The sequence below is a fragment of the Ammospiza nelsoni genome, chromosome 2 (assembly GCF_027579445.1).
Source record: "Ammospiza nelsoni isolate bAmmNel1 chromosome 2, bAmmNel1.pri, whole genome shotgun sequence".
Lineage (NCBI taxonomy): Eukaryota > Metazoa > Chordata > Aves > Passeriformes > Passerellidae > Ammospiza > Ammospiza nelsoni.
The window spans coordinates 116,688,152-116,700,586 of record NC_080634.1 but is presented as its reverse complement, the minus strand read 5'-3'; the positions used below and the strand labels follow the sequence as shown (position 1 = coordinate 116,700,586).

Here is a 12,435-nt window from a genome sequence, read left to right as displayed (position 1 = left end):
TAATTTAAAAAATGCCAGATGCTGGTGGAGGTCCTGGGAATAATAGAATGATGAAAGAGGCAAAAATTGTGTTCAGTATCTCAGATTTCCTGTTTTGTTTCCCAGAAGGGTAAATTTTTTTTTTCTTCTCCTTTTCTGGCCAACACACTTGTAGAAGCCCCTATTATTTTTCACATCCCTTGCCAAATTCAGCTCCAGCTGCCCTGATCCCATCCCTACATATTTGGCCAGCATCCCCAAAATATTCCCAGGATACACAACCCTGGTTCCACTGCCTGCGGAACCTCCTCATCCTCAGATGAAGGAGCCCAGCCCCTCCTGCCTCTCCAGCTCCACAAGAAAATGTGATTTCTCATCAAATTTATTTCTCTGCCTCTATTAATACTGGCCCTGAAGACAGGTGCTGGCGAAGAGATGAGGCTGCTGCAAGGTAGTCCCTGGAAGTGGGAGGGCTTGTCAAGCTTCTTGGGCTCTCCAATATAATACTTTAACTTTTTTTATTGATTTGAGAAAAATTTGAGGGAGCTAAGTGCATTCCCAGAGCTAATTGAACCTATATTTCTTCACAGATACGTGAATCAGAGCATCTGAGTGTGTATTGCCAAATATAGCGATTGTGCTCCATCAAAAGACGGATGCTGGAGCACAACAGCACACATCCCAAAGTCCTGCTTTAATTAACCATTCAGAGAAATGATAGAAAGGGCTGTTTTCTGTGTATCTCTGGAAAAAATGCTGTAAATTTGAACAGGAATGGCAGCAAGACTGATGAGACAGAGAGGAAAGGCAGGGGGGAGGAGAGCAGAGATTCTATGCCTGGTTTATAGGATCACAGGATGTTAAGGGGTTAGAAAAGGATTTTAAATATCATCTTGCCCCAAATCTTCTGCCACGGGACACCTTCCACCATTCCATGCTGCTCAAGGCTCTCACCTGGCTTTGAACACCCCCAGGTTGAGGCACCTTTAAATTGAGGGATTGCCATGGGTCAGAAAGGCTGACAGGGAAAGGGGTACCTCAAAACTAAAATGCGGTGCCATCACACAGCATAAATGGCAGGGTATAAATAAAGCAACTACTAGAGTTATCTTTATTGTAAGAACCTTTTGAACCATCCAAAACCTCCCTGGCCAGCCTGTTCCAGTGCCTCACCATTCTCACTGTAGGAAAAAAGAAAAAAAAGTTCCCCATTTAATTTATTCATCCAATCTGCCGCAATAATTCCCCAAAACCAGGCTGCCTCTAGTACACCTGGAGTTCGTGGCTCTCCCCTGTGGGGATGCCCGAAGCCAATGGTGCCGGGCACTCGGGGAAGTGCGGAGGGAAGGGGGATGAGTAGGAAGACGAGGAAAAGGAGGAAGAAAAGGAGGAAAAGGAGGAAGAAAAGAAGGAAAATAAGAGGAGCATGAGGAGGAGGACGCGGGGAGCGCTGCCGGCCGTGAGGGCTCTGAGGGCCGCCAGGGGGCGCCGCGCGCTCTCGGGATGGCGGGGAGCGCCGGGATTGGGTGGGGCCCGCGCGCGCGCGGCGCTGATTGGCCGGCGCGGGCCGGGCCGGGCGCGCGGCGCCGCTTCTTAACGGGCGCGTCGCGGGCGCGGCGGGAGCGCTGAGCGCCGGCGGGGCCGCTGCCACTGTCACACCGGGACACTGTCGCGACATGAGCGAGGTGAGCCGGGCTGAGCGGGAACGGGGGGAGCAGGACAGGGCAGGACACAGGGTCAGTGTCACCACACTGCGGGCATCCCGGGCTGGGGGCGCTGCGGAGGTCCCTTGAGGGGGGTCTCAACGTCTCCCATTCGGCGCATCCCCACAGGTGTGCGCGCACCTGCAGAGCGTGAGGCGAGGTGGGGGTTTGCTCTTTGGAGTCCTAATTACAAATCCGCGATGATTTTTTTATGCCTACCCAGCCCTTTCCTGTGTATAAAAGAGGGTTTAGTTAAGTTGTGGGAAAGTTGCCCACTGGAGAGCTCATGGAAAAAACCGCCCTGGTTTTGGTTGGGTGCTGATGTAAACTTTGTAAGTAGCGTCCTGACAGGGATTACAATCGAGGCGAAAAAATGTAAATAGTGCCAAACATGTAAGGATCACTTGTACCCTTGTAAATAAATAAGCTGGAATTTTGTACTTGTGGGGTTCTCTGCTTGCTTTTTTTTTTTTTTTTTGTTTTTCTTCCTCTGCAGTGAAAAGTTCAACCTAGAATATTTTTAGTTAAATGTATTGTTAGATAGAACGACTCCTTAGGTTCAGCTGAGAGATCGCACATTCTCCAGCTCGGCTCATTCTTTGGGAGTCAGCAGAGGTACCTGAAACCCAGCACCTATTTTTGGAGGCTGTTTGTTACAAAACACCTGCTACTCCATTAACAAATGGGATTTTCCTTTTTTTAGAAGCAGAATTGAGATTGACACGGGATGAGCTGCGACTCTGTGCCGTGCAGGTGTTACACTCAGCTGTGGAGGTGCAAAGCAGAGATGAAAAGCAGGAGCAGCCTGGGCTGTGGTGCAGGGCTTTGTGAGGAGCAGCTCCTCACAGTTTGGCTTTCAGGTCATGCCAGGTGGGGAGAGCAGAGGAAATCCTCATCTCTGCTGCCTGCAGGGATCTCTACATGAGAGTCCTCTCCTCTGCTGCTGCCTGTATTTCTGTCACCTGGCTGGAGTTCCTGCAGTGTTGGTTTGGGGGTTTTGTTGCCTTTTTTTTTTTAATGTTTCAGCCACTGTGACTTTGCTGCCCAGTTTGGCTGAAGTGTGCTGTGAGATGCAGCAGCACTAAAATTTACTTTAAATTTATAGTTTAGGGGGAAATCTCATGGAGAGGAGTGATGCTTGGGTGGTGCTGCTGTAACTATATGAGGCATTCTTTTTCCAGCTTTTTGCTGGTTGTATTTGCTCAGTAATTAACCTTTCAATAATTTGAATTAGACCGATTGCCTTTTGGATTTGAAGAGACACAGTGAAGATAAAGATCCTCCCTGCTACCAGCACAGGGGTTCTTTATTCCCAGTGCATTTGTTGGTGCCTGACAGAGCAAACCCCTGGAGCTGGGAGATGTTTTCCTGGTGCAGAGCTGCATCCTGTGCCTGTGACACTGAGCACTGTCTTCAGTGCTGCTGTCCTTCCCCTGACAAAACCGGGGAGTTAATCACCCTCAGCTCCAGTGAAGAAAAGCCTCCCTGCTGTTCTTGCCGTCAGCTCTTCCCCAAAAGGCAGAGGAGAGCAACTACACCACCCCAAACCATCTCACTGCAAAAATGAGGCAAAAAATATCCTGAGCAGAAAGGAAGCTCTTGGGTAACTGTTTGCTGTTGGGGGGGGTCTCAGTGGTTTTATCTTGCAATGCTGTAATTGAAAGATATTTTTATTTTTGGTTTAATCTGCTAAAAAAATAATCTATGGATGGGGTGATTGAAAAGAGGCCAAATTAGAGCCTTCAATAGCTTATCCCACATACAGCAGTGTTGGGAGGGTGGGAAGGTGGTTTTTTTTCTTGCTTTATGTTACCAATTGCCTGGATTTGAGCAGCACTGGAAATGTCACAGAAATCTCAGAAAAGAGCTTTCATCTCCCTGAGTTATTTACTGATACTTTGCGTGAGTTCTCATTTTAAGCAAAATTAACTTCTTTCCTGTCTATGGGCGGTGATTAGGGTGATTTATGAGTGTGGTGAGGCTCTCAACAGGTGGTGCAGAGCACCTGTGGCTGCCCTGGATCCCTGGAAGTGCTCAGGGAGAGGTTGGATGTGGCTCTGAGCAACCTGGGATGGTGGGAGGTGTCCCTGCCCATGGCAAGGGGTGGAACAAGATGATTTTTAAGGCCCATTCTAACCCAAACCATTTTGTGATCAGGAAAAAGCTGAAAAGGAAGCAGTTATTCATCTGCCTGTAGTACACTTCTATTTTCTAGCAGCTAGCTTATATTTTTTCCAAGAAGGATAAGGACCTTTTCTGCAGGAGGAACATGACATTCCTTTCTCTGCAGTATTTGTCTGAAAATGTGTTTAATGAGTTCCTTCTGCTGGGCAGAAGTCTGGCCCTGTAAGTAGCCATTGGGAATGTGAGGTGTAAGAGGTGACCTGGTGGCTTGGAAAATTGTGATTTATCCTTCCTGCTGCCTAGTTTGGTGGCAGACATGGGTGGGAATTCCTTGGGAATGTCAGTGTGCATTGAAATGCATCTTTAGCTGTGAAAGTCTGTCCTCAGATACCTGGGGAGCCTTTTCTGTAGGTCTGTGGCTGTTCTCTGTTGTTTTTAATGAGCCTGGAGAGGGGAGCTGTGCTGAAAAATATCAGCTGCTGTCAATGAGCAGCCATGAGAGGCGGCCTGGCTTCCATTAGAGATCTCCACTCACACAGGCTGAACTGGGGAAGAGATCTTGGGTGATGTGCCCACAGAGCAGTGCCACATCTTAATTTACAGTCAGTACTTGTACCAGTGAGCCTCTGGACTCAGTCTGGCACAAACTCCATTCAGCACAGGGACTCCTGTCATCTGGTCACTCATTTAACCACCCTGACACCTTGCAGATGATGTGGGGTCCTGGTATTCCCCTGCCACGAGGCTTCACAAGAAGCATTCAACCACACAGACGTTTTTATCATGTTCACTCCTGTGGGGAATGCTCGTGGTTGTCGTTGGAATCAGCTGTGGGCTCAGGAAGGAGAGCACTTGAACAATGTGTTGTCACAGCCCTGGGTGCTGCTCCAGTGCTCAGGGATGAGGAGTCTCCAGCAGAGATTGCCTTGGATGCATTTAGTTCCTTTTTAAAAGGGTCAGAGTGGTGTTGCAGGTGTAGGGACAACTCAGCTTTAACACATCTTATTTAGGCGTGAGACTTCAGGAGAGCCATTTGGGAAATCTCTTTTTGATTGCCTGAGGCACCTATGATTGAAGAACCTGCCCTGGAAGAGCCTTGTGCAGCGTGAGTGAAGTGCAGCCCTGATTGCCAGGGTGCTGTGGTGTGTACTTTGTGCCAGCAGCCTTTTATCCTTGAGAGCCAGCCTGCTGACCAGACAGCAGCGAGAATATTCTGCCTTTCCTTTGCAAACAGGCGTCAAGCAACCAGGCACGTGAAATTCAGAGTGCTGTAAGGATCTGACTCTTAGTTGGGAAGGTGAAGAGTTGGGGACTTGATCTTGAAATGTGGAGTTTTTGGTCAGGCTTTGAAAGCAAAGAACACTAAATTTTTATTTATTTGAGCTACACCAGGCTCTTTGTTTTGGCTTAGGGTGGCTTTGGAACCCTGCAGCCTCTGCTGTGCTGTGCCCACCTTTAAAAGGCTCATGGAGGGTGTTTGTGTGTCCTGTAACTGGGAGGTGCAGGGGATGAGCTGTCCTGGTGGGTCATGCAGCTCTGCTCTGCAGCCTGGACAGCTGAATCTTTGCTCTGGAGCTCACACCACCCTCACTGGGAGGTGTTATGAATAAGAAGCTTGACTAGGCCAATATTCAAGCAGCAATCAATTTATTATTTAATATGGTAAAGTATGAGCAATACAGTGCTGGGTACAATGGGGGAAGTTTTCCCTCACACTGCACACCAATAATTGATGGTTACAGGTATTTATAGGGATACCCATCAGCTTTTTCAGCAGTTTCTATTTCCAATTTTTTTACTCATCAGCAATTTTTATTCCAAATTATTACATCATGGTTCTGTACACTGTTGTGATCTCAGTTTCTCAGGATGTATCTCAAAAGGAGGATCCCAGATGGTGGCGGTCCAGTTTCCCTTTGGTCGAAACCATAAACCCTTGAGGTGATGTTCATCTTCCTTTCTCAAGCTGTTTTTCTCTGCTTTAATAAGGCATGAGATAAGCACATTTCCTTTATATATATTCCAAAGCTATAGTTTCAAGGATACAAGGAATATTCTAAAATTATACTTCAAAAGGTAATTATTAAATGAAGTCAAAAAGCAACATCTTTAACACTTTAATTCCAACGCTCCTAAATCAACCAGGGTTAATTGCAAACAAAAGATAGGTTCAAAAGGCCTTTTTCCATGCTTTATTCTCCTCAGTTATTTATTAGAATTCACAGCTCTCCCATTGTTGGGGTCCACACATTCTGCATTCACAACTACACACATCGCCTGTTTGTACCTGACACGAAACACAGCTTTGCATTTCACAGCGGTGTCCAAGCAGCCAGCTCAGCAGAGATGCTGACAGGGGATAACTCTGGAGTTAAAGATGTTCTTCTGAAAAAGGAGCTTCCCCTGTGCCTGAGGTGTGTCTGTAACACACCCATCAGCAAGGCAGCCTTCCAAAGAAGTGATGCCCCATGGTTTGGGTATGTCCCACAGCCCAAAGGGAGTGTCCTTTCCTTGAGGGAGAGCCTGAAGCATGTCCCTGTCCCTCTGGGCAGGTGTGTTCAGCAGGAGGCTGTTGGAGAGGGACAGGCAATGTGTGCAATGTTAGGTGTCAGTGGAGGTTTTTGGCTGGAACTGTGTCTGCTTCACGTGGTTAAATTGTAAAACTGGGGTTCTCCCTGGGCTGTTCTCCTGAATTCCCTTGAAACCATTCCATTGAAATGGTATTTAGCATCCTGGAACCCCATAAACACAAGGGAGGATTATACAACCATAATCCTGATGGCACTAGACCAGAGAACTGCTGTTTTAAGGGAAGGACACACCATATTTGTGTAGAGGAGCTCCAGTTCTCTGCTCTGGTGCTTCCAGCCCTGGTGGGTGTCTGAGCCAGCCCCTCACCTTGGGGGGGCCCTTCTGGTTGCATTTTTCAGATATTGCCACGACCCCAATTGTTAATTATTTCCCTTATCCATACCCACAGTGGGTACAGAAACTGTGCAGCTCTAAAAACCCCAGCTAGAACATGGCAGAGAGGAGGAGGAGGAAATTGTGCAGCTGTTCCAGGATGGGGGTGGGATCGATAAGCACATGAACATCAGTTTTTAATTTTAACTCACATCTATTTATTAGCTGAGTGGTAAATTGCAGCTCAAAAGAGGAGGAAGAAGGGAGAACAATAAGTTTTACATCTGTCACTTTGCCTACTCTTTCCATCAGTGTGGTTTCAGTGGGATCAAGCATCTTCTAAAATAGCACTTAGAAGTGATGTTGGAAATTGATCTTAATTTGATGACACTGGCAGAAGCTCACGGGTTTTCTTGCCATGTATAGAATGCCAACAGATTCAGGCAACACACTAAAAAAGGACATTTGGTTTTAATAGTGTGCTCTGGTATCATGTTTCCTTGTAAAAGAGTAACTTACTCCAACCTTCATGCTGCTGGACTTCAGAGTACAATATAATTTCAGGTTGCAAAGGAATATTAGTTTCCTGTCCAATATCCCTAAATTTGTAATGAATTGGCAAGCTTATAGGAGTCATCATCCAACAGTTATTACATTATCTAGATCATGCTAGTGATGAAATGTGAAGTAGCATTAACTTCAGCAGGAACAGCAGTGCCATTTCCATTAAAGGTTTCTGGGTTTTTTTGTTGTTGTGTTTTGTTTTTTTTTTTTTTTTTAATTTGAATAAAATATTGATTTCCAAACTGCCATTTGCTCTTGTCTCAGTTTTTTTGTAGGGATGGTTTGGAAAATGTGTTTGCATGTTTTGCCTCTAACTCTGCTATGGAAGAGCTTGTAACAGAGTGGGTGAACACTGGGTATGTCAGTCCTGAGGCACCCCACTGGCTGAAGAGGATGGGGAAAACAATTCCTTCCTTCAGCCTCTCACTTGGCAACAGAGCCCTGAATTCCCTGAGCCATGTACCACATTCCCTACAAGGCACAGGGTCTTCTCATGGAGATAAACATGCATTCCTCCTCTTTTCTAAGGAAACATCTTCTGTTTCTTCAGTTTTTGGGTGTTGAGTTTCTAAATAAATAAAAAAAACACAGTACATACCTATAAACTAGGTCAAATCACAAATAATCCCTTTTTAACTCTGCCCTCTAATTTTAATTCAGAAACCAATCTCTAGCTGTCTTACAAAAAAGGTGTGGAAGACAGACTATAAACATTAGTCTTGTTAGGAAGATAAATGGCAAGTAACTGCAAAGGAAATCAGTTGTGAAATATTATAAATGACAGGATTTGGGGTCACAGTTTATCCCCACTCTCCATGTCTGCTTCCTCTAAGTCTGCTTAGAGGTAAATTGGGCAAGTGTCACCCAGAGCAGGGCTTGGCTGGTGCTGTCTCACCTCATCAGTTCATACCAAGAGGGATAAAGCCTTATTTATGCACTAACATGGAATTTGGAGGGAGAAGCACAAGTTTAGTCAGAAAAGAAATGAAAATTGTCTGCCTACATGACTTGAATATTAGTTACAGCTGAACTGTCTTTCCTCTTAAAAAGAAAGGTATTACTTTATAGACACTGCATGTTCTTGCATTATCACCTTAGGCTGGAGTGCATGAAATCTGACCTTAACCAGTGGTGTAGCTGACACTGTGAGTGCTGTAACAGCAGACAGAATGCTGTTAGAGAGCTCCTTTGTGAGAGATGAAAGGAAAAAGAAGAAAGTAAAAAAACTTACACAATCTGGTATCCTTCTGTCTGACCTTGGAGACCTCAGAGATGCTGGGCTCAGACAAGGAGCTGCTGAGAAGGGTGGCATCAAATCTTGCAGACAGACTCTAGCTCTGCCAAAAAGTTTAGAGGTGTGTATTTAATATCTTTACCATTGAGTCTGGGTGTCCAAATGCCTGACAGAAAGGTCTGAGCTGCTTTGTCACAGCCTCACCTGGTGTTTCTTGGCTGGCACTTGGATTCTTGGTGGGTTGTGGGGCCACTGAGTGGTGCCAGCAGAAGTGGAAAACTGCAGCAGTAGAACCAGAGGAACCTGAAATGTGGGCAGGTTATGATGGTTTAGACTTGGGAGGAGTGAGCAGGGCTGTGGAGGTTCATGTTGGATTGCTGCACAACAGCAATCTCCTAAAGGTAAAAGGGAGAGATCCCTTTGGGGATCCTGCCTGGCTGCACACACTGCTGTGGGTGGATTTGGAGGGATTTTGGGTGCACCTTTTCTGGGAATGATGGAGCACAGTTCAGAAATGCCCAAGCCAGCTCTGGCCAGGACTGACCCTAGAAATAGGGCAAATCCTGCTAAATCAGCTTGAGAAGAGTTTGTGGGCTCTTCTGGAGTGAATCAGGGGGTGGAAGAGATCTTAAATGAAGACTTGGGGTCTGCACAGCTTCAAAATCCCTGGGCAGAGTGTTGGGAAGCTGACAGCACCCCCTGCTAATATCTGGGGATGATTTCACATCTCTGTGTCTCCACTGTGACCAGCAAAAATCAGCCTGGTTACCCAGCAGGTACCACAGTCTGAACAGCCTTTTCCCCAAATGCAAGTGTGAAACAGCAGATGAAGCAAAAATGAACAGATCTGAGGACATCAGTGATTTCTTGGGGATTTTATGGATATTAGACCTTTTCCTAGTGACACTCAGGACATGAAGGAATATCGCTGATTTGTGAGAATGGTTTTCACAGACATCAGAGCATTTTCCCATGAAATGTTTGCCTCACCAGGGCGAGGTTGGTTTGCCAGGTGAGTATCAGGGTGCAATGCCTAGACAAATATGAGAACACATTTTAATAGGCTGAAGTCCAAGTTTAGGGGAGAGGGTACAGAGGCAGAAAAATAACCCTTACAAAATCACAAGTTCTCCATTTGAATAGTAGTGATTTTCATTCTCTAGCCTTGATGTTTCAAGAAATGGTGTTCTTTTTTCTCTTGGGGATCTTTGTTTCTCTTTTTCCCTTGGAGGAAAAAGGCTTTTCTTTGCAATAGCCAGCATTAAATTACTCTTGTATTAAAATACTGAATACTGTGCATGTTGACTGTAAAGCACATAATTTTAACATTAATGGAAATGCTCTGAATAATGACTTTTATTTGAACTTTTTACTGCAGTGTTCCAAGAGGAAATCTGAACAACATGGAAATCTGTTTCTTGGAATTCTAAAAGAGTACTTACAAAATGTGAGGTCAGAGGATAAACTGCAGAAATGAGAAGCATTAAGTTGATGGAGAGGAAGGAGGAGGAAGGATGGCTGGGCAGGCAGATGACATGGAGAGGAAAATGAGCCATGTGGCTTCGTGGCTGCTTCACACTTACACTGCTGCAGTCAGAGCTGACAGATACACACCCCTGGAAGAGAGCAAACATATTGTTGGCTTGGCACATTTGGGAGTGCATGTGCCAGCACACATGTGCTGCAGTTTAAGCAGGGCAGCCAAATGCCTAAGGCAGGCCAGCTTGATGCCAATTTTAATTTGCCAGTCAGACTTGGCTAGTTATCACTTCTTTCCTTCAGCATATTTTGCAAGCTACTGGAGAGCACTAACGCCCAAAGGAAGCTGAATGAACCTCTCAGGATAGATTACAGGAGATCCTCTCTTCCTCACAGGGCTTTTATTCTGAGCTTTGTTTTGTATTCCTTCTGTGGATCAGAAGCTTTGTGTTCTTCTGTCCTGGAATTGGACTTTGGGATGGATCTGCAGGTGTGGGAACATTGGTAGCAAAGCTTCTACTGTAATATTGTGAATTGTAGAGAAGCTAAATTGCAAAGTACCTGAATTGTAGCAATAGCTTTTGCAGTCATGCCATGTTAGTCTTTAATAGATGTTTTTGTCTGACTGCAGTGTGTCAGGCAGCACAGCTGGATCTAAATCTGCTTTTTGCATGGAACTTCTAAGGAACCCATGTTCTCTCTAGTCACAGGATAAGTATGGGAAACTATTACCAAAATTCATGGCTGTTCTTGTAGGAGCATCTAAGGGCCATTTTTAATGGCATTGCAGCATGTTTTGCCATGTTCATGTGTGAATGAGGTGTAAATCTTTTTTTTTTTATTTCATATGCAAGGCACTAAGCAGAATGGAGCATGGTTCATCCTGTGAGACTGAAAACAGAATGAAAGAGGGCTACATGGAGAAACTTACAAATTTTCATTGAACTTGAATGGGAAAACACAGTTTATAGAATCACAGAATGGTTTGGGTTGGAAAGGACCTTAAAGATCTGTTCCAACCCTGCCATGAGCAGGGACAACTTTCACTATCCCAGGTTGCTCCAAGCCCTGTCCCACCTGTCCTTGGGCACTTCCAGGGATGGGGCATCCACAGATTCTCTGCCCAGCCAGTGCCAGGGCCTCCCCACCCTCACAGGGATGGATTTATTCCTAGGGCAGGTAACCTGGTCTGTCTGCTGGGGCCGGGGAACCTGGCAACTCTTACAGCTTTTCTGTGAAAATTGCTTTCTTATCTTCTCTGCTGCTGTTAGCAATGAAATGGATCGCAGCAACAATTTCCCTCAGCAGCTGCTGGGTCGTCAGAGCTTCTGATTTGTGAAAATCCCAATTTTCTGTCCATCTCTTGGACAGAGGCAGTGACCTGACTTGTCTTCTGCTTGCTGCATTTGAGCTTATTTGATCTCTGTCCCTGATTTGTGGCCATCAGGGTGCCCTTGTGCCTCACCCTGCCCATTTTCCTTTCACTGTGGCAGATTTCTTTCTAATCCCTTGGCTGTGGTTTTTGCTCCCAGTGCCAAGAGCTCTGCTCTCAACCACATGCCCCCCTTAACAAAACATCTCCTCTAAAGCTCTCAGCAGATCATCCCCCATCCAGATGGGAGCAGTGCTGGACAGATCCTCTGTTGAGCAATGCCCCACATCCAGGGCACCTCCAGCAGCCCATCCTGGGTCCCCCTTGCAGGGATGTGCCCGTGGCATGGAGCCAGAGGTGCCAACTTTGTGTCATCCCCCTGGGCAAGGCTGTGCTGCCAAGGCTGGGCACGCTCTCCATCCAGAGATTCCCTGGTGCTGGAGTGACCCTGGAGAAGTTGCTGCCATCCCAGCAGATGGCTGGGTGTCAGAACCCAGGACATCCCTCTGGCTGTGCTGAGCAGCCCAGATCCTGCCAGGGGGCTCAGAGACCCTGGCACAGAGCCCAAGATGCCCCTGTGGGTTTGATTGTGACCCATGGAGCAAGTTACCAACCTCAGATGAAGATCTGCAGGCCATGACAGTTTAAATAGAATGACAGTGAATTTATCACGGGGTGAAAAAGGAGATTTTGGAGTTTTTAGAATGGTGGTTCAGGGGATAATGTTGAGGAATCTGAGCATGTCCTCCTGTTGGGCTCTTTAGCTTGTCAGATTGACATCGAGAAGAGTTTGAAAGTAGCTTTTCTCAGCCTGGCACTTGAAGAAGGAGTCTGGGCTTTTCATTTCTTGGTCTCAAGGCTGTTTATTGTATTTTATCTGTAAAAAATTTGCTCCTGTCCAGCTGAGGTCTGTCCAGCAGGACAGTCCAGGCACTCTGCCTGTCCCCGGGGTGCTGTTATGTCTTTATTCTAAAAACTACGTGTACAATGTTTACAGTTACTTTCCAATACCTATCATCCATGTTAGACAGTGAGCTTCTACTCTAAACCAATCTGTAAGTGCCAACATCACAGCA

At 46.1% G+C, this 12,435-nt stretch overlaps 1 protein-coding gene across 1 annotated transcript in view; it reads left to right on the top strand.

Moving 5' to 3' along the window:
* Window positions 1-1,576: 1,576 nt before the first annotated feature.
* Window positions 1,577-12,435, top strand: part of PCP4 (Purkinje cell protein 4) — a 56,365-nt gene continuing 45,506 nt past the window's right edge. Inside the window, exon 1 of the mRNA XM_059466573.1 lies at window positions 1,577-1,664. Within this exon, the coding sequence (XP_059322556.1) occupies window positions 1,656-1,664 (9 nt within the window). The 5' untranslated portion in view covers window positions 1,577-1,655. The remainder of the gene's footprint in view (window positions 1,665-12,435) is intronic.